Source organism: Cheilinus undulatus, linkage group 16 (assembly GCF_018320785.1).
Source record: "Cheilinus undulatus linkage group 16, ASM1832078v1, whole genome shotgun sequence".
Lineage (NCBI taxonomy): Eukaryota > Metazoa > Chordata > Actinopteri > Labriformes > Labridae > Cheilinus > Cheilinus undulatus.
Genome location: NC_054880.1, coordinates 12,829,341 through 12,852,590, shown reverse-complemented (window position 1 = coordinate 12,852,590; position 23,250 = coordinate 12,829,341). Strand labels below are relative to the sequence as shown.

General features: G+C 39.8%; 1 protein-coding gene across 8 annotated transcripts in view; it reads right to left on the bottom strand.

Moving 5' to 3' along the window:
• The window catches only part of pleca (plectin a), a 137,275-nt gene that overhangs the window by 80,467 nt on the left and 33,558 nt on the right, over nt 1-23,250 (bottom strand). For 2 of the 8 annotated variants that reach the window (XM_041809374.1, XM_041809376.1), the window contains exon 1: nt 19,592-19,652. The exons of the other annotated variants lie outside the window; for them this stretch is intronic. In XM_041809374.1, coding sequence (XP_041665308.1) covers nt 19,592-19,637 — 46 coding nt within the window. In that variant the 5' untranslated portion in view covers nt 19,638-19,652. Of the gene's footprint in view, nt 1-19,591; nt 19,653-23,250 lie in introns of those variants that run through there. 8 annotated transcript variants of the gene reach the window in all.

Sequence of the window (23,250 nt, the reverse complement as noted above, 5' to 3'; positions counted from 1 at the left end):
TAGCATGAATCTGAATATGAGGGTGCAACAAGCTTTATGCTATAAAGGAGACGGCTGGGGTGGAGGAGGTGAAGCTGGCTATCAGCTGACTGCAACTTCGGGTTTGACTTTTGTGAACTAACACTAAGCTTAATGAATTTAAGATAGAATGATAAATTATTTTTGGTCATATTGCAAATTTGATGTCAGTTGCTTTATTGAAGGGCATTATCATTTTTATGTCCCTCATTTTGATTACAGAAAACATACATAAAACATGAAAAGGAGGATATCTGTAAAACATTATACAAAATTTGACACTTGAATGTTTGCATAATGTGTGTAAAATATCTGCCGCTGCAAAAATATGATTTATTAAACTGATATTTTGACAAATGTCAAGTTAAAGAAATATTGCAACTCGTGCAATTTGGAAATTGCAGCAGGCCATCTTGTGATTTAATCTAATTTGCAATTAACTGCCCAGCCCTACTACCGCCCTAGAAATTATTTAAATCAAATATCATTACTTTTAATAATGTGTTGGAATAGTAATAGCTGATTTGTTTTATTTTGTAAATCCAATAATGTTCTTTAAATATCTAAATTCATCTGTCCTTTTTTCTGTTTTACATATGGCCGTAACTTCTACTTAATCTACTTAAAATAAGTAATAAGATTCTTATGATTCAAGTCAGTGCAGTATTAATCACTAGCAGTATGTACTGGCAGAATTTTTCATGCACCCAGTAATATGAGCCCTAATAGGTAGTCTGGTTGATGTCTAGCTGTACAGAAAATGACTGAAGCATTACTTGTAATGTCAGAAGATTCAATTATCCCGTCCTAATTTTCCAAACACATGTGGTGCCCATAGCAACGCCTAGACAGCCTCTACACTAGACAACAGGATGGAAAAGAAGACAGAGGAGGAGGAACAAAGAGAAGATCAAACCTTCCAGGGAGTCAGAGCAAAGTCTCTGATCATCCTTCTCTGAGGGGGAACCCTTGTCCTCATGGAGCGAAGTGGTCTTAACTGGACTCTCTTTAAAGACTACAGAGCTGGAACAACCCAAGGCTTCACTAAAGGATGTCTCTGAAGGAGGATGAGACTCAAAGATGGCAGTTAAAGGAACAGTCTTAGCTGATACTTTCAGAGTATCCTCTGTATGAGCAATGACGGTATCCACCTTGTATTTTGTTGAGTCTTTCAGGGGTGCTGAATGAAGGCTGTGGTCAGTTTTGACTGGAGAGTCAACATCAACATTAAGCTGTTCCATCATCTCAACTTCACAAGACAACTCCGCAACAGTAACTTCAGTCAAGACATCAGTTTCTTCAAGGAGTCCTTCATCTTTCACAGTCTGTTTTTGTCCTTTTTCAGGAGGCTTTGTCAGTACAGGGAGTGTCTGATGACTCAACACGACTTGCTCACAAGTTGCACCTTCAGCTTCTACCCTTGCAGCGACCTTTGATGCTAAATTTGAAGTTTCTCTTCTCACCACACCTTGGATTGTGGCTTCTTTGGTCTTCTTAATCTTTGTCTCCTTCTTTACCACATGATTAGACTCTTCATAGGTAGAAGTGGGGCGAGCAGAGGTCATATGGACAGATTCCTGCAGAACTTTTTTGTGCACAGTTGGCATCTCTTTCAAGGACTTCTTCTGAATATATAGCTTGGCATCTTTGCCAAAGCTTCGCCAGTTGCTGGCTTCACTAGCTTGGTCCTCTCCTCTGTAGAAGCCCTCTACTCTCCTAAAAGAGGTCTGGGTTTGAACACCTTGGTGATAGGCTAATGCATCACACTTGTAGAGGCCTCTGAAGTCTTTCGGAGGCCTCTCAGGTTGTTCTCTATCTTCTTCTCTCTTGTGGCGATAGACAAGCCTTTCCACTGCTTCCTCTTTGAGTTCTTTCTCAGGCTTGAGTTTTCGGATGTACGACGATGGGCCTTTTACAGTTTGGACTCGAGCAGAGGGAAGAGGCTGGCGAACCCGCTGAAGAGTTGAAGGCACGATTTCCGATGGCAGATGCAGGTACTCTCTGAGGTATGCAATTCCTTTGTTGGTAAGATAGTAGTAGGCGTGCTTCCAAGCAAAGGTTTCCCTGACAAAACCTTTAGATTTGAGAGAACCCATGGCGCGGATCACCTTTAGGTTGGTGACACCCGTGATGGCTGGGTGCATGGATTGTGGACGCTTGTCATTTTTGGCCACAATGACACCATCTCGGAAGAGACGCTCATAGATGGCCCTCAGCTCGGCTAAGGGCATTACCATTCCAGCCACCATGTTGATTCCTAGGTTTCTTGCGCTTCAAGGAGAAAAATCACGATATCTTCAACTACAAGTTTTTAAGTCTTTTAAAAAATCGTCCTTTCCCCTCCTGTTATGCGTCATTATGATAGAAAATGCATTCACTAAATTTTCACCATGAGTCAGCATGGAGAAACAGTGATGCTCTCAGCCCCTCCTACCTTTCTCAGTCCTCAGTCGAAACAGAAACTGTGTGGACAAGAGGGAAGAAAGGAGGAGAATCAAAAGGGGTGTGTACATAAAGGATGCAACAGCAACCAAAGACTCTCAGAGAGCAAAGTTACGAAGGTTTGTACTATGTGTGGCTAATAATTACTTAATTCATTTGTGTTTGAGACTTCTTGGTGACATTACTTCCATTCTTTGGCCTGTAGATACAAAAAGAGAGCTAAGAATCCCCATTTTGACTGAGAAGCTTGTGAACAACTGCTGCTTTGTTTGAAGAATTAGGCTGAGTGTTACAAAAGGAAAAAAGGAGCCAAGCAATAAGAGGGAGCATCATCTGATAGGCATCAGATATGACACAAATGGCTACCAACAGGCTGGAGGGAAAACCACCATCCTAACAAATCATGCCACATAGCAGAGAGTGCTAAAGCAAGTAAACAGCTTTAGTGAGCAGGAAATCAATGGTTTTTCACATTGATGAAAAGCTAAGGAACAGTACTTCTTGAAATTAAACTGCTAAAAAGGCCAGTAATACAGTATCAATGCCCTTCCTTGTATTAAAAGGTGGAGACCTGCGTCAAAAAGGAAAAACTACAACTAAAGGTCAACTGCTGAGAGAGTACAGACAGAATCCATACTCTCTGCTCCATATTTTCCTTTCAGCAGTCATCATATCCCACATTTCCAACCAGCCAACTCTACAAACTCAAATGGAAAACCCATCAAGATATTTCTTTCCCTTCAGAGAAGACAATCGTTCCTGTGTTTCTCCCTCTATTACTCAACCTCCTTTGCAACTGATCCATACTGCAATACAGAGCCCAGGATAACCTCGGTTGCCAGTAGAGATAAAAATATAAGCAGGAGATTTGGAAAATGTTAGCAGAGGAATGGTGATGTTTCCCATTTCCCAATAAGGTGATGAAATTGTGCCACTGTATCACCCCCACTCCAAAACTTAATATCAGGCTTAGGCTGTGCAAAAGCTAACCTTCACTGACCTCTCCAGAGCTGAATAAGAGCCTTGAACTCAGTCAAAGAGAAGAAATTAGATTTAACTAAGAGGCTAAAGACTTTGCAAGAAAGAAGAGGGGGCATCTGCTGTGAGAGAGTGCATCCCTTGCAACAATTTTATAAGCTGCATAATGAAAATCACCTTCAGCTTGTTTATTTGTCACCCTGTTTGTCAAATGAAACTAATGTGAAACAGATTCCTGCTCTACTGGGAGCAGTTTCATAACTCACGGGGATTAACAGCAAGCAGTATCAGCCAATCATTGTTTAAGTTTCCAGACCATAGACAACATAAACTTCTGAACTAACACAAAGGAATTTATCACACAAGATGTGTCACTAATGCATTTTCATTGCACTCTTATGATTTCATTTACTTATTTTGTATTGTGTGACTGTTTCCTGGCTCTACTCTTTATTCAAGTGTTTATAGTAAATGCTTGGGCATGTTTTATAAGTAAAGGGTTATATGGTGGAAAATCCACCTGGATGTACTGAGCTGTAATTTACTAGTTTTCATTAAGACATTACATGAATATGAAGGAAGTTTATCCAGCATGGCCTGATTCACAAAAACATGCAAATGAAGTTGTCTATGAAATGACAGCCCAAAAACCAATTCATAAAGCACACATTGATGAGTATGGGCACTAGAGTTGGTTATAAATGCTGGTCCACAGGGTCTAAGAGGGAGAATGCACAAGGATCACATCACCATAATCCAGTACACTCAATAAGGTGGCCTGCACAGGTCTTTTCCTGGCTAGCATGTTACAATAGGATTTATTTCTAAAATCAAAACCTAATCATAGTTTAAGCTTTGTCATTTATTTTCTAAAGTAATTTTGAAGAAAAGGTATCATCCAACCATGAGACTTTTCCACTTGGAGCTCATTCAGAGGGCAGAGATTTGTCTTATTTGGGTATGGGAATGAGCCTTGGCAAGAAAAAGTCAGGAGTTTGTTTTTGTAGCAATAACCTCCCCAGACCTGAGCTCTTGTTTGGAATGCATTTTTAGTTTCTCCCACTTATTTGGCATAGTTAGGATCTGATAAATTGAAACATCAGCCTTGTCTTTGGACAAGAATTTCTTGAGAAATTTCCAAAACCCACACCTTAAATCACATTTTTTGAGTATTTCTTTTAAGTCTTTCAGTGAAACATTATCATAAAGCCTAAGCATTCCCATAAATAGTTCTTCAAAATTAAATGAAAATCCCTCACATTTTTACAAAATTCCCCAGAATTCACCATTACAATACCCAAAATTCCATAAAAATGTCAGAAAAATCCAAACAAATAAAATCAAATTTCCATTGATATTTTTTACATTTTCTAGTGAAACCCCCCCTCTTAAATTTCCCCAAAAATACAAATTTATTTCCCAAATTTCCATGAAAATGCCTAAAAATTCCATGAAAATGTCCCAAATCATCTAAAAAAATTTCCAAAATTCCAAAGGAAGATGCCAAAAAACCAAAGTAAATATCCCCAAACTTTCCACAATATGCAAGCATATACTCCAAATTTCCATGAACATGCTTGAAAATTTTTGAGCAAATTTCCCAAATCATCCTAACAGCAAATTCTCCCAACATTTCAAGCAAATTACTTAAACTTCAGCGGCTTCTCTGGACAATTATCTCAAAAATATCTATAGCAGAATAATTGCTATTTTGTAAGTAAGCCAAAATGTGATGTTCTCACAGGCAGGGTCTTAGGAGGTACAGAACTAACTGAAGCTTCTGTAGCAATACTTGAAGCCGTTTACATCATTCCTGAAGTTTATTTATTAAAGGTAGGCTCAGAGAACAGGACAGTGAATACACATACACATATTTTGTAAATACAGAAAATGAAATAAGTGCTAAAACTGAGCCTTGGGGATGCCTTTTGAAATCTTTACATCATCTGATTTAAAACATTGTGTGTGTTCTGTTAACTAATTCAAGAACTTTTGATGCTATGTGCCCTATCTTGACTTTCTCAGTATTTCTACAGTCAGTAAAGCTACAGCTGTGTCACCCAGTTGTATTTTTTGTCACTGAATTTCAGTTACCACATGACTGACAAATAATGGGGAAAAAAATGACAAAAAAGTCACACAAACATTTTTAAAATATCTAAAAAATGATGAGCCATCCCTACTTCTCACATAAATAATCTTAGTTTTAACATGGAAAAACTTCTTCTATTGCTCTCTACACCCCCATATCCTGAAGACGATTTTACAACAGGTTACTTCAAAGTCTTATAATAATATTTAGAGATAACCCCACCCTTCTGGGGTATGGCAAAAATTAAAACAATCACTGCAAACAGTTTCAGTGCCAGATGAGATTTCACCAGGCCAACGTTTGGCTGCCAGTTCACTGGTATTTTGAAAGCTTGTCAAAGTTTTGTAAGAAAAGATATATTGAAGTAGTAATAGGAGATTATCTGAAAGAATGAACCTCAAATCATAACCATGAGTGAAACTCCTCTTCTCTAGCATGGTTGAGGTCTTGATATATGACCCAGCAGACACAAACACTTACTCTTGACAGAGGAAAACAGATATCTCACAGGGCAAGAATTCAGTCATACTCTGTTTTATCTAAAACCTTGAGGCCTGTGTTGAGTTGGTTTGTTGGATGTTGATATCTCATCTCCATGTGCTCTCTATTACCTGTCCTGTGGCTTTGAATCAAACGAAAGAGTGGCAACAACAGATTTATGTTTGGTTAGTATCACTGAACCACAGATGGAGAGAAAAGAAACAGTCAGTACCTGCGTCAAACCTCCACCTGCTTCAGATCTCAACTGAAGTCTTCTTATAACACACAGAACACAAACTATTGAGTCCAGCACAAGGCATAATGTATAAACAAGCCACAAATCCACTATCAGCCAAATGGAAATACTTGCTGGAAACTTCCTGACACCCATGATAGGGAAGTCACAAAACATAGTTGTTATTTGGAGCAGCTCCCCCATGTGAATCAACGTAGCCAAGAAGCAAAGCCAGCATGCTAAAGCATTACTGGGTATAAATAAAGAAGCAGGTTTATTGTGGCTCTCTTTACAGCGTGTTGAAAGCTCATTGCCATGGTGGAAGTGGTAGAGGATGAGAGAATGAAGACAAGTCAAGGTGGCAGTGGCTGCTTTAAGAAACCCATTCTTTCTGGCAGATGAAGTGCTCTTTGCATTCCAGCACAGACTTTATAGAGAGTAATTTAAGCTATATGGTCATCTTCCAAGTTGTTAAATGCAACTCTGCGTTCTGAGATTTGGGAACCATGCAGTGGGAAAAGTCCTGGAAGAAGAACAGCTTGAACAATATTCAAACACATCTGGTGATAATTTCTCACATTTTTACATCCACACAATGTGCTGCTTGATAACCACAGGTACAGAAAGACTCTGTTCAGCTACACTGAAACAAAAGCCAGTTTCCCAGGATTTGTGAGTATCCAGGGTGTCCCTGAATTTGTCTTGCCGTGTTTCATCTGTTCTTTCTGCTCTGGAGTTGGTTCTCACATCTGTCCACCTCCTGTTCACTGAGCAAAAACTCTTGTAGTTATTTGAGTTGAATATTTTTCCTAAAGCAGACTGATTATCTGCTGATGTGCTGTATTTATACAACAGTGTACACTGACCTTGGTTAAACTTTCTACAAAAAGCAATGTTTTTTTCTTTTGTTGTGATGATTTTAGAAAACTATTGTTTGGTGTAAAAACAAAATACATTTTATATTATTATATCCCATGTTGTTGTTAGCATCTTTGCTAACATTAGCAAACCAGAGAGTTTGTACTTCTACAGAGTCAACAGCTGCTTTCTGACTTCGTTTATGGATATTGCCCACTCCTTGAATCATCATGGACTTAAAACAAGCAAACCATCATTGTAAGCACACCTTTAAACAGTTGTTTAGACTGTTGTAATATGAGTCACTGCAGCAATTCAGTTCATCTTGAGCATCACCAACTCATATCGAAGCCCCAGACAGGCCAACAGAGATCCTGTACAAAGCAAACACTCACTGCTTATTGCTGTTATTACAGAAATCACACACCTCTTGCTTTATTACTGTGCTTTACATTATTCATGCAGATACAAGCAGGTGACGTTTGGCTCTTTAGTGTCAGAGTGAAATATGCTGATGACTGGACTCACACTGAGCTGCTGTCTGTCACATATCTTTTTGCTATGCTAGTGGCTGCATTATTTACTTGTGTTTGCATAACAACACAACACATGTATTTGAACTGGTGATAATGGTATTGCAAAAATCCATGCCATAGCAGAAATTTTACACATTTCATGAAGCCCATCTATTATAAAGGAGATCTGTCTCTGCCGATTAGCATACAGCTCATGAAGAGATTTGGCTAGACAGGTGAGTCCGCCTAGGTGCTCACACATTTTGACCCCAAACTGCCTTAGAGGAATTTGCTGCGTAGGACTTTCCTGAGGGGTGCTGTTCTGCTGTTCTGACATCCATCAAAAGCTCAGAGAAATGTCAAAGAATCAACAAATCTGCAGGAAGTCAAGCACTGTCAGCAAGGTAAAGCTGTAAAGCAATTACTGGTGACTTCACTAAAGTGTTGGTCAAGTTTTCTGAACTTGCTGTAGTTTATCACTAAATCTGCAATACAAATGAAACATGTTTTCTTTTTAGGGAAAGGACATGACAAGGCAATGCAGCTCAAATAAGTGTGACAAAAGTTTGAGCTGTTTCTGTAAAAAATACACAGGCTATAAACGTGCTGCATTTAAAAGCTTTGAATCAGGTCTGTCCAGAGGGCAACTGAGGTAAAATGGCTGTCAGTGAAAGCAACTAATGGAGGCACAAAAGACAGTGAACCATGATTTTAGCCAAAACCACAGAGCCTTTATTAGAGGAGCCCCTAGGGACGTCACAGGGGAGCAGCTGCAGTGTGAACATAAAGTTATAAAGTGAAACTGTAGAGGTGAAACTGTCTAAAGGATCACTGAGCTAAAATGGCGGATTTGGAAAGCAGCTAATGGATGACTGCACTTTGCCAGAGCTGCCAGTGTGCCGAGTCGGATCATAAGAGCATCGTGTGATTAAGAGGAAGTGCACCATGGCAACAGAGGAGGAGGAGATATGAGTGGCTCTGTGTGTGTGCAATGAGTCATCAAAAAACCCGAGGCAGGGTGTGGTCAACAGGGAGTGCCTGTAACCAAGGAAACATGACACACCATAGAAATCTGAGTAAGTGCAGAGGGCCGGAGTAGTGGTCAGAGATGATAGCATCGCTACTGGCAACGCTGAAAATAGACCGACTCTTCCTGGAAGTGAGAGTCGCTCTGTGGCTCCACACCACTAATCTATAACCAACCATCAAAAGTTTCAGATAATAAAAAAAAACATTAAACAGACAGACTGGCAGCATAGAAACAGAATAGAGTGAGTGCAAACTGGTTTTGACGTAGTTTGGAGAGGTAGCTTTTCATGTTGCCAGTCTTAAAAACCTAAATCCAAAATAAAACCAGCCAAAGAAACACCAAGTTTCATCATGTAAGGAAACTTGCAGAGTGTTTTCACAACATTCACCACTACTATTGCTACAGCTCATCTGCTCTGCTGAAAGCAACATTTTGAGTAATTCATTGGTGAGGGGAGAGTTGTTGGAGCATACTGTACATACCAATCAACAGAAGAACAGTGTATTTTGCCACAGGAGTGGCCTGAGGAATTTCTATAAACATTAAGCTCTCTTTGACGCACTGTTTAACAGTGACACTGGGTCATTATTGGAATTCACTGAGACTGCTGTGAATCAAAACAGACTTGACCTGCCAAATTTCACAATGTGTCCTGGCCTTCAGTTCACTTTTTAAAAATTATTTTAGGTCTAAAAAACTGATTTGCTTACATTTGTAAACCGAATTTTCAAGATGCAGTGAATTAGGGACACTGCTGCAATATGTTTTACAAATACAAAGATGATACCAACCAGAGAGCGAAAAGACCAACCCTAAATCCTGAGAAAACAATGTCCCACAGGCAGGGTTGCTCATTGCTTGAACTGTAATTTACACTTAAAAGAACTCATGTTATGTTATGCAGTGATGCTGAAAGATGTATGTCCTGCATATCTGAGTCTTTCCATATTAGCATTTAGAAAGATGCAGTAAACTCACTGTCTTCATGTCTCCCCAACAGAGGGGGACTACGTGTCTGCAGAAGGAGCATGTTTCTACAGAGCTGGTACAGCTTAGAGAACGACAAACTCATGTTAAAACTGAATTTTTTTGCATCTAGATTTCATCAAAGTCTGAAGACAGCACTCTGAATTTGTAATTTCTTCACTGCAAATATTTTAATGTATTTGTGAAGCAGCGTAGAAATTAAAAGTAATGAAATTAAATAAAAAGTGTTCCACTGAGAGTAAAGACACTGAAGGAGTGGGTGGCCACTACATAGATCTCTGAGTGCATGGGTGCACGCGTGAGCCTGCAGGATGCGTTCATGTGAGGTCAGTTTGTGTCTACAGACTGCAGGGGAATTCACTACATTAAACCCATCAACATCACTGGTTATGTATCATAACACTGGATTCAACTGGGTTTGTGTAACAGCAAACAGTTTAACTACAGCTTTTTTTCTTCACTGAGGTTTCATCGTCTTCATCAGCCAGCTCCACGGCTCATTAAAAACCCTTAATCGTAAGACTGTATCATTCAACACTAACTGCTGGACTGATGTGAAACTTTGTCTACGCCTGCAATTATTCTGGGGTTTCAGCTTATGGGTCATTTATCCACGATGGGTGTTTTTAACTGCCCAGTTAGCAAGAACAAAACCTAAAGGCACTTTGGCAGAGCCCTTGAGTGATACTCCTGCAGCCTCGACCCCTCTTTGGTCCAGGAAAGCCTCCAAGGCCACTCTGTCAGTGTGATATGTGTGGGGTACCATTAGTGTAGTCCTATATATCACCTCGCCCTCCTCATAAACTCTGCTGTGACAGTATGAGAGGGGCCACTTTAAAATAAACCTTTCACTTAGCACCTCCTCCAGCTCCCCTCTGCCCAGCCCCACATTCCCCTCTCCTTTCTTCTCCAGATCACACCCAGACTTTGAGAAAAAATGCATGATAGTAGCTACAATTTGCCTCCAGTAGAGTGGCAAAGAAGAGGTCTTATGAGGAAAGATTTTTTCTTTTAATGGCGGGCGCCTCGCTGGCTGTCTGTGCTGTTTTGCCTGCGGTGAGGGTTGGCCAACAAACAGCCCCTGCAGCTTTTATAACTTTGTCTCATGCCAGGCAAGTTCTAGAAATGGACGATATCCTCATAACTTATAATTACTGACAAACTGGAATGTCAGTTGGACAAATAAAAGAAAAAATTAAGGATTATAATATCTGGTCTGACACTGAAATAGAACATAATCATAGAAGTGCAATATAATCTGTACAGTATGTGCAGAAAGCTTCAGTTAGACTAAATGGACTGACATATTTACTAAGAATCATCAACAAAATGTTGTTTGATAATTATTAGTGGAAAATTGTCAGTAATGAGCATTAAATACTGAGGATTATTGGTTGTGTCTCACTAAAATGCCTTCTTTAGCTGAAAATGAGCACGAGTTGCCTTAATTTTTCTTTTGCGTTGACATAAAGATGGATCATAATAAAACTGAGCAGAAATATTAATAACTTCAGCACATATTGAGGAAAAGAGCACCCAGAGACTGTGAGAACAGATGTTGCAGTGTGCCTGATTCCTCCCTCCAAACAAGGGGTTAAACATTCATTGGTGATTAAAAAAGGAGCATGTCAAAGGAGGAAAGGACACAAAGAAATTCCCTCAAGCTGCAGATCTGACCCATGTTATTCATTTGGCTCAGCATCAAAGCAAATAAGAAGTTCTTTAATGGATTTCTATGGCTGGATTTCTCCCCTTTAAAGTGCAAAAAGGCAAGAATTACACTGGTGTTGTTCAAAAATGAAAAACATCGGCATCTGCATTGGCAAAATTCTTATTCTTAACATCGGTATTGGCCCTGATTTTCAAAAACAGTGCATCACTAGAAATAATAATTTAAACTGTAACTTTCCGTCATATTGAACCCTCACACCACAGAATTGGCCAACTTCACAATAGTGTACAGCAGTAAGAAGCCTTTCTGTTCCGCCAGGGAGCAGATCCATGAGCAGGTAACATCAAAGCAATGAACTGGTCGTAATTATCACAACCAGTGCATCTCTAGTTTCAAGAAGACATTGTGATGGAACGCAGAAAGAAAGCACAGTTTCATAAAACTTTCAGGCATAAAAGCAGGTGACTGTTGTTATGCTGTACATACAGGAGGAGCTCACCCTCTCTGATCCACCTCCTGCACTGTCACAGCTCAGACTCACAGTTTCACAGGCAGGAACAGACACTTACCTAGAAGACAAAATCACAAGAGAAAAGAGCACAAGGTATCAGACAAAGGTTTGGTTTCTAAAATATTAAGTTTTCATTACAAACTATTAAAATGTAAGTGCCTGTAAAAAAGGAGAGAAAGCATTGTGTTAAGTTCTGAATAGATTTAATGGTGCCAGATCTACTGGAGACGGTGCAGTTAATGGCTCAAAATGCAGATTAATGTGTTCACCACAAAACCAGATTAGGCAAGATAAAAGAAAGGAAAATAAAGCCCAGCATCATAGTAATGGTTGCTGCTTTTATAGCACAACTCTTAATACAGTCTCATTAAAGCCTCCACTGATTCTGGCCACTTATATCAGGCTGTAGTAACTTCACAAACAGTGCCACCTTCTGGCCACTTCAGGACATATCAAAACTCAGCAACAATAATGTTGTAAGTGTACAAGAGGATCAAGAGTCACCTGGTTTGAATCACACAGCTGGTTCTCCTCTCTGTGACAAAACAAAGCATGAAAACTGCTCTGAAGTCCCAGCGAGAGGAGGGATTAAAGATTAGAAGAAGGAGTGGAAAATTAGGTAGGATGTGTCAAATTACTCAGGCAGTTGCCCTTCTTAATTACAGGAAACCTGAGGTTAATGGGATTATGTAATCACATCAGCTAAATTAGAAGGTAATTCAGAGAGGATGGTGACCAGACTGATCAACCAGCATGACCGACGGCCACTGACAGCTCTAACAGGATTACACAGTCTACTACGGAGGAAAACACACAGCTGACCACAAATCCAGTACTCACTGAATTACACACCTAGAAAACAAACCCTGCACTATGCAAATAATTCAAGACGAATAGCAGGTGCATTGATTTGTCCAGACTTGTTTTAGTTCATCTTTCTGTCATATATTACAGAGGTTACTTCTGGTTTTGTCATGTTTACTGAACAAATCTGAGTTTTGTTTATGAAGCTTTAGTCATACTGCAAGGAGGACTCAGGTGACTTATAAAGGTATGAAAAGCACAACTCCCCCATAGTCCCTTCTTTTGCTTCATTCTCACTCTGTTCTACAAGGAGAAAGAAATATCACAGAAATCTCAGTCTTGCTCTTACATATTTTAAGCCCTTTGGGGGAATTTCACGTTTTCTCTCCTTTGTTTTTTTTCTGCCAATTCAGGGCAGCAAATAGATGGTTAAACACACTGCTGACAACCTGTAACTCTGGCATGGCTTTCATCACAGAGCAGGCGTCAATCCATACAGCAGCTACAAGAGTGTAGATTTTTGTTATCATGTTTCTGGCCTTCTCCTTCACGTATGTCTATTTGTGTTACACCTTTTTGTTTTGCTATCTTTCAGTTTCCATCAAGCAATTTAAGAATTTCTGGCTCTGTGGTGGATTTTTTTGAGCACTCTGAGGACGCTCAGTATTAACGCATTGATCCCAAAGAGCCCAAGGTCCAAAATAACACACTTTAATTTTTACAGTTGCATCACTGTAGCTTAGATACTGTAACAAGGCTGCAGCTAGTTTGATTGCACACCTTAGTGTCTTCCTTCTCTCACAATGACAGAAAGTAAGGAGACCACTGTTTCATTTAATCTTGAAAAAAAAAATAGCATAAAGCTAAGTGGAAAAAAGTAATCAAAAAGTCAACTGCACAGTGTAATATCAAACATTTCACTTCTTGCTTCATCTTTTTCCATGGTCAAGCTAATTTTGTTTCAATTTTGTTTCATAACCATTAACCAAGCTACTTACACTCAGAAAAGGCTGGAAACTTGAACTGACAAAAAGTGCAAATCTTACTGCATTAAGCATGGGTACTGTATGTCAGTGAGTCATTTTGTACATGCACTCCTCCATAATTCTCAGTATTTAACAGCATTAAACACTGTATTTTGCAGTATGAGCACTTTTAAACTGCCTCTGACCTCTAAACCATGGTTTTAGACCACTCTGGTATAGCAGCCTTACTTTAAATCATAAATCATAAATAAATCATGAGGTATAATGGTAAAACAGTGTCTCCTTTGAGGCCCCAGGCTCATGGAATGCCCTCCAACAAATTCTAACCCTCATTTCTGATATAGGACGACTGCGCCATGCACCGAAGTGCCGCGGCATTTGCTCCGACCAAAGACGAGCGACCTCACCCACTGGAAGCATGTTCGAAATTAAATTTAAAAAAAATATTGTTTTGGATTCAGTGGCTTCCCAAATCAAGACATATTAAGAATTGCTTCACGCTGTCACTATGGATTTAAAAAGGGCGTGATTTAAATTAAATTCAAACAAGCAATAAAAACACATGGTTAATCAGGATTGACAGCTGGAATTAAGCAGTTGATCAAATTTTGGGGTATTAACTTAACTGACGGTCCTATTGAAAATGTTATTTGGTAGCTGTAACTGCATCTAATACAGGTTTTGTAAAAGGTAACACCAGTTCTCCCATCTTGAGTGCATAATGCTTCTAAAAACAGGTGTGGAATCTGAAACATGACTGTCCAGCCACTCCTGATGCTCAAATTGCAGCCCAAGAAGCTGAGAACTGCTCAGCACTGATGGCTGCTGCTCATGAGACCAGACTGGTGATATCAGCGCTTCTCATCTATGACTATGAGGGATGAACGCATCAGCATCATGAATGAATGAAGCCACCTGGTACATGGTTTACACAAAAGCTAGTCCTACAACCATACAGAAGCCTCTTGATTTCACACATACATTATTTAGTGCTTTCATTAAAAATTCTAAACTCTGGCTCCCTACATCTTTCCCCAACATCATCAGCTGCTTATTCATTCCCTGCAGTGTCCTCATGGATCATTTTATGCTGGTAAATTTTTGGCAGGCAGAGAGTGCAGCAGTAGAGGAAAGAGAAAATGCTGATCTTATATTGGACTGTTATCTACCAAATGAAGCAAGACCACTGCTAACAGTACATGTGCAGGATGTTGTGAGGAAATAATGATGCAGCTCATTCATCTCCTGATTCCGATCTGAGCCATGTAGTTATAAACTCATCAGGAAACCACATAATAATCAAGACATGATGTATGATGATTTTATCAATGACTCATTAAAGCAGTGGCCACATGCTGTTTGTCTGACTGAAGTTATAATACTTGTAGAGGGTGTCATTCTATTCTGCTTTTCTGACCATAAACAATCAAATTTATTGAATAAAATAAAACGTAAAATATCATCAAAAATGCATGACATTGTATTGCTTGGTTGAAAAGTCTATCTGGAGTGCGGCCGTGCCTTGATGGTACTATAATCCCTTGCAATGTCGGCACAATGTCACTCATATTCCTGACATGAGGAAGCACTTCCTGTCTGTCTCTGCTCTTGTTAGACATAATGGTCTGCCCTAAAGGCCCAAAGCTTTGAAAAGACAGCTGCTGACCCCAGATCACCTGTTGGCCTTACTGTCAGTCAGCTACTGTCTGTTCAGGATCTTCATAAAACTCTTGATACAGTAGACACAATGGCTGTGGCCACATGAGTCACTGCTGATGCGGAAAAAAGTAAAAGGGGTGATATTTAATATGACACTTTTAAAGTTGCTAACCAACAGAACCAAATTAATTGCCTTGCTGAAAAAAAAACAGAGCATGAAAAGAAGCACAAAACACTTCCTTTTCTTTGTTTGATACATTTTCTGCACCAATTTCTATACTTTATGCACCTTTTAGTAAATATTCTTTCCTTTTTCATCCTCTTGTATGTCATTTAAAGGTTTACTTTTAATAGCAAATGCATATTTTTTGTATACCATGTAAATATGGGGCATTTTACTGTGTAATAGAAACGCTCCAATGTACCCCCAGAGCACACAGAGTTCTTCTCTTTTGTGATCTTCTGATATGGGGATTTAGATCACTTGTGTACACACTTATCAATATCACCTACCAACATCACCTGTAAGGTGTTGCACTGTAAACAATTGCTCTTATAATATTTCATATCACATTTAAAACCCAGATTCATGCCACTACTACACAAAAACTTATTCAAAAAGAACATTACAAATATTGAGTGATAATATAAACCTGCAGCCACTATGCAAGTGTCTCTAGGAATTCTGCTAACTCCAACCATGAACCTGCCAAATGTCAGGAGGGCCACTTTTCCACATCTGTCTGAAATCCTACCTCAGAGGTCAAGTGTGCAGACCCCCGACCTGAACTTCCTTTTAACTGGATATCCCTGGTTTGGACCTGACCTGCTTAAAAGCCCCGACATCGTCCTTTCACCAGCCCATAACCTTCAGGAGGCATTAATCACAACACAGCACTGTTTGTGAAAACATGCTGATAAGGGTGAGACAGGAACCCAGGAGTTCAGGGAGTGTCGAAAACACAGAGCTGCAGAAAAAATGAAGGCAAAAGAACTGCATATATTTAGCCAATGGTTCAAATGATCTGCATAAGCCTTAAATAAGATCTGAATATCTGGGTCAAAGTACCAGTGCTAGATGGGTTAAAAGCAAGACATATCGTGCAGTTTTAATGGCTTGATTCTGCTCTTAGTAATAAGCCACCGAGGCCACACATCAAAAGTGGCAAATCTAGTCTGAACACATGTATGGGGGACCTCCACACTTTCATGTTAAAGAGTTGATTCTGTCCAGAGTGTCTGAAAATAGCTGACAAGAATGGACAATAGGAGCGCTAGTGTTGAGGTGACGACATGCTTACAAATGAACTGAGCTATTCTGAGTAAGCAGCAGCATTCAACATGTTAAGTAAGTCTTTTTGGAGCGCTCAGTGAAGCGAAGGAGCTTTTGTCTCGGCTCTTTGGGGAAAAAGTTCTCAGCCTGTCCCATGTGGCTGGGACTCCTTCAGATCCATCTCCAGGATCATTTAAAGTCTCCACCGCCTGGAAAGTTGCTCCAAACTGTTACCACATTTCACCAGGCCAGAAAACTCCAGACAAAACCTCTAATCCACACAGAACAGCTTTAAAACAGACTCTCCTTTAAGGCTGAGCCAGTCTCACCAGTCTGCTCGGCCTCCTGTCTTAATGAATACTAGCTGCTCTGCTGTCAATGCCTTCCTTTGTCACAGAAGATGGATTTGAAAATTTTGTAGAAAAGTAGCAACTTCTCCATGCCATGAATATCTGATGAGCTAAGTCTGGGAGTACCAGCCAAGCAGACTGTACCTGCAGGGTTTGGAGACAAATGGGAGAAGAGGAGTAGCTTTTAAATAACTTAGGATGCCTCTGGACATAAAATGCTCTAAATTTTGATACAGCTGGATTTAAGACAGTTAAAAAAATAAATAAATAAAAATCTTTTAAGCACAAACAAAAACCAGCATTTAAAAAAAGTTCTTACTTTGTAAGTTAAGCAAATCACAAAAATGACGAGTGCCTCAAAGTAAAACTTTTCTGTGTATTGTTGTCGAACCAATATTTCACATCAACTGTTTACAGTCTGTTACTATTGCCACACTACAACTGTGATCCAGACTGTTCATGCTGACGTCACCACTGTCTCCACTACTGTGTGCAAGGTCACAGGTCATTGGGGGGCCGGTCTATGAAAGGGAATCAGACTTCTGCTACAACAGAAATACCCAATGTGATGCTGTAGCAGTCTTTTGCTTGGAGAAGAAGAAAAAAACAAACAAGAAAACAATTATGGACCTGTGACAACATGTCTACAAAATCTGCCCAGTTAACCTCACTAATGCATACAGCTTTACTGTATAATGCCAATCTGGTAAATGATGACAGAGAGATCAGGTGTCAGGATATATGTCACTGACGTCAGGTCAGTGTGTCAAACTAGACGCGCTTGTTCAATCGTGGTTGCAGGGCGTCTTGGACTTGTAGATTATGTCACACTACAAGACCATTTGTTGAGTCCAACACTCATTGACATTTGACGATGAGCTGTGATGTTGCAGTCGGGTAAAAAAATCTGGCTGAATTTGTGTAACCTGAGCCGGCCTTTAGAAGGTAGCAAAATAGAAGTGTGGTACATTGCCTTGATATGACTTTCACTTGCCTTCATGTTAGCACAAATCAGTTTAGAGCACTTCACTCAAACATTGGTGCTATAAATCTGCAGCTGTCTCCGCTTTGTAAAACAAGCTAACAAGCTTTGTTGAGTGAAGAAAAGAAGAAAATCAAGGAAATCTTTGTTTGATTCTCCTGGTGCCTATTCATCCACACCTTTCCTTTTTCCTCATCCATGTTAATGCAAGTGACAGAGAGGTAAACAGGAAGGGGGCAACAGGAGAAAAAAATTATTAAGTGGAATCAGTATTATCAAGATTATTTTGTGTCTGGCACTTTCTCACGGTGCATGAAGCTGGGACACGATGTTTGGCAAAAATAAAACAAAATGTAGGTTATGGCAAGTGAATACAGATGTTAAAAGGGTTGCTTTGTTTCATCAGCAGTATGACATAACTGAATCGGTTACAGTACATAATGTAAGTTTATGTTCTGAGACTTGTTGCGTGTAACTGACTTCAGTCTGTCAGTAGTTGTGTTACTTGATTCACATACTTTAAATCAGCACATGTAATGAATGAATCACTTTATTGTGTATATCAGTTGTTCTAACTGTACAATATTTATTGCATTGCTACTTGGGAAGCTTTTGTACTCCTCTGTTAAAGTTTGTAAAAGCATGTTGTTGAGTAAATAAGGATGACTTTTGTGCTCCCTTAATCAGATTATGCTGCCACCTGGAGGATGTCTCAATACACTACAAAGTTAGGTAGACTGATCAACTGCAAAACCAACTGCTTTACCAAATTAATCAATTAATTGATTTAATTCAATGTGTATACAATCTGTATCACCGGTGTATCGACTAATCTCACTATAGTCACAATAGATGACCAGTATCTGTATTTGCATAAAAAAGGTGATCAGAAATCTAGAAATTGACAAGAAAAATACTTTCAAATGAATTTATAGTGTCAGACATGATCTAAATCTAATCAAATGGAAAGTCTACAAGTTTGTGTGATAACTGAGACACATTTTAGTCAATACTAAAAAGTCTAGTAGCCCTACAAGGGCAAGAAAGTCAGGATAATTGTATGACTGGAGTCTGAATCTGCAACAGGAAGTATGTAAAGATACACCTGTGTGTGAGGAGAGGGGAGGAGCATATTATGCTGATGTCATTATTAACAGCAGTAAACATGAGACCATGCTGCAGCCTCAAAAGCAACAGAATTTTGACTTATAGATGCCCACTCCTAAGCAGGCTCTGCAGCAGCAGCCCCATCCCTGACTGAGGGGCTGGGCAGCACTTGGCCGGCTCACTGCTGTTACCGCGGCGATGCAGCAGCAGCCACTCTGCAGCAGCCGATTCGCTCTGCAACTCCCAGCATTCACTGTGCCGCAGCCTCCTGCAGCATCTCACATATACGCACGCTCATAAAACACACCATTCCCACTGACCCCTACACAAACCCCCTGGTCCTGCTGCTCCCGCCCGGACAAAAGGAGAACAAAAGCTGTTCACTCTTTTTATCCACAAAAATATGCAGTGAGAGCGACCAGAGGATTACAGTCTCTCCATTTAATTCTGCAGCCCTGAATCGGTAAAACTGAACTTTCTGCTCAGCCTGCATCCACACCATGAGGAAGTCCTCAACATAGAGGGATTGTGGGAAAACAAGGCGGTCCTGAAACCATATGATGGCGATGACAACATCCGAAGACACAATTTGTTAAAAAAGGTGAGGAGTACCTTTAAGAGAGCTGATCTCATGCTGGATAGATCTCCCGAGATCCATGCCTGCAATCGTCCAGCTCCGAATCGCCTGAGGCTGCAAGCAGTCGAGTCTGAGCTCTGCAAGGTCAGCTCAGCACCGACTACACCACGCTGGAGGATGGAAGCGTTGCTCCGCTAACTGCAGGCTGAGTCTTTCCCCCTCTCTCTCTCCCTCTCTCTCTCTCTCTCTCTCTCTCTCTACTCTGCCACAGGAGTTGGCAGCTTAATGTTTTTGTTCACTCCCCCTCTCTCTCTCTCCTGCCCACATCCACACAGCAACACACAAACTGACAGGCACGTCAGAGAAATCGTAAAGGAGCACACCTCCCTCTCCTCCGCCTCTCACTCCTCCCTGATGTTGTCCCGTCTCATCCTCATGGTGCTCAGGGAGGGGCCTGAGCCAATAACAGTCACACTCTGCCGTCACATCACAGCAGAGGGTATTTCTGACGTGAGACAGCCGATGCAGACAATGTCAATGATGACTGTTCAAACTCAGAGGTGGAAACAACTTTCCTTAAGTAACAACATAAATTTAATGATGGTTCTCGAGGGGTAGTGAAGATAAAACAATTAACTTTGAAATGTGGCATTAAAAAAACACGCACAATTTTAGAATTTAACCATAAACTACAAATGATAAATCACTTGGTCCTCTATCTGTGATTTAGCATTATTCATCTTTAAAATGCTACAACATTAGGCAGCAGAGCTTCTCTATTCTTATGAAATTTGCTGCAGAGGAGACCCTGGAGCTCTAAGGGCCTAGATGACACAGCACTTTTAAAGGAAACCTTAACTATATATCACATCAAGCTACACATAAGCATGATTTTACAACTGGAAAGATTTTAAGATGCATTCTGCAACGTTAAACACTCATAAATCTGAAATGACTGACTTGAACCGCAAAACAAATTAACTAAAGCTTTATGTACATCTGTCCACTATCTGAGTTAGAACATTACAAATATATCAATAAAGAAAATAAAGAAACCCTACAAATTAAAAACAGATAGTGCACTAGGATTTTGACATATTTACATTGTTAGATCCATGACATTGTGATTTTTAAGATGACAGTGAAGGTTATGCTGTCTTTGACTCAGCAGTCTCCTCAAACCTCCAGTGTGTGTCTGCTGCTCTGCTGTGTCGTGCCTGAAGTCAGCAAGAGTGAAAGGCTGTTTTGCTTATGTTTGAATATTCTGACAGAGACAATATGCATCGACACCGAAGACTTGGAGCAGGAGCTGTTACCATGACCTGCATTCTGTGCAGTATTACAATCTTTACAGCTCTTCACAGCTACTTTCTGTTTGCTGCTCCAGCTTACAGGTGTTTCAATTTAATTGAGAACAGCAATTCTGCTGGTAGAAAAAGTTGCAATTAGAGATGCAACAACTGAGAAAATCAAGGCAAAGTGCCCAAATGAGTAATGCTATTCAATGTATTTAAAGGCGTAGAGTCTAATTAATTTCTTTATTTTTAACTAAGAACAAGCCTTGCATTCATACAACCTCCATGGAGTCCATCTTGGATTTTTGTATCTTGCATGTTTTTACTTTGCTACATCAACCTTGGTCCTGTACTGCTCTGCCCTCCTGATGGCCGTTCTCCAGACCCATGCCCCGTCTCTCCAGGTGCGCTGTCAAGTACACAAGATGCACTGATTATGGAAATCATGGCCAATACACCAATAACTCTGATACTGAAGGTCTTTTATCACATTTTTAATGCATTTTTCAACTGTTTCTTCTGCTAGCAGCCAATGCTACACACCATATTTATTTGTAACATGAGGCCAGTAAACTGTTCCATGGTCACATCATGCTTTGCCAAACAGCACATGTGTATACACTTCAAACCTGGAGCAGATGGCCTATTAGCTTATAATGGAGAGAAAAAGATATAGACTGTGATGTGGCCTTCTGTGTCTCTGCAGACAGGAACTGCGTTGAACAATGGCTCATTATCAGCCACACTTTTCATGTCACACAAAAGATCTTTGAGTTTTAATTTCCATTTATTTTTTCTTTTGTCTGTATATTACCATGACTTTTTTTACTGCAGCACACATATTCTTAAAGCCTAGGTTGTCTGAAAAAGGATGTTCAGTTCTGAACTCTGCACCACAGGGTTGATGTTTTACTAGCTTTTTAAGACAATAAATCCACAGGAGAAAAAAATGGTTAAAAAGTAGCTTAGGGCTCAGAGGGTTAAATCAGCAGATAGGTGTTCTGGATGGCAGCATTTCATTAATACTACACAACAGATAAAAATCTGCTAATGATATCTGTTCATGCTACATTATTTGACAAAGTGCCAATGTCTGCCCACAGGGATAATATCACTGGTATCGATGTATCCACTTCATTATGTGCATAATCACTACAGACAGTTAAGTAATAAGCTTAGACTTTAAATGGAGAAAAGCTCACGTAAATCACTGCTTTGCACCCCAGCTGATGAATCTAATCATTGGATTAGAGGCTAGCCTGTTTGTTAAGTGCAGACGTGGATTATTGTGTAAGTGTATTGGTTTTGTTGTCTGCATCACTGTCCTTTGTGCTGCATTGCTTGTTTTTGTTTCAGTAATAAAGATGAATCTCAAAATACCTGCTCCTTGCATTAATATCATGTGATCTGGTCAGTTACAAAGATCTAAAGCACAGATGGTCACAAGGTCTGATGCATCATCACTGGTTCATGTTTCAGTCAATACCATTTCCTGCTCAAGATTTGTCTTCCTCCTAATTAACAGCACATTGGCTAGACTACTTCAGCATCTTTTATGAATCAGAGCACATTTGTTGAAGGTTTGCAGTAGTTTCTGTTAGCAGTAGTGATCTAACAGTTTATTTCTCCCAGCTGCTTTTTATTATAAAATAAATAGCTGGAATATTTCACATTGCCTGCAAACCAAGCAGAGACAATAAATCATAATAAGTGAATGAAGAAATGCAGTGAAACAAAACAAGGCAGTCTTTGTGAGGTAAATAAGAAACATGAAACAAGAATTAGACTGAATGACTCAAAATTAAATAAAGATATCTGTTCTAAAATTCTCAGACACAAATTAGAAGTTATTGGCTCATGCAAGATAAAATAACATTTAAAGGGCAAACTCAGCTCTTGTTTTTCCAACTTTTACATGGACCACCTGGTAAAGAAAAGCCTATTTTCTCTTCTAACACAGTGCTGCTGAATTCAACAGAGTGCCTCTGACCTCGCTCTCCCACACACTGATCCTTCATGCTGTAGTTCTGCCCAGTTAAGCTGCCAAATGGTTACGTCAAGCATGTAAGAAAACTCGTACCAGTGTAGAACACCTGCAGAACAAACTGTCTGACACTGTTTATATAGTTTTAGCCAGGGGTTTGCTGCATTTGTGCACTGCTATAGCCAAGAATTTATTCACAGGGGGCTATGATGACTCATTTCCAAATCAATATGTAAGCAATGAATGCTTGTCAGACTGAAGGTAATGCACAGATTCAGTTTCAGGGAGCTAAAGGAGCCGTGACAAGAAAAATGGGTGTACAGTATCTGCAGGTAATCACAGAAGAATGTGATATTAATTCAGCACATAACTCTTCAGTTTGATTATACAATTCTAGACACTGACAACTGCTGTT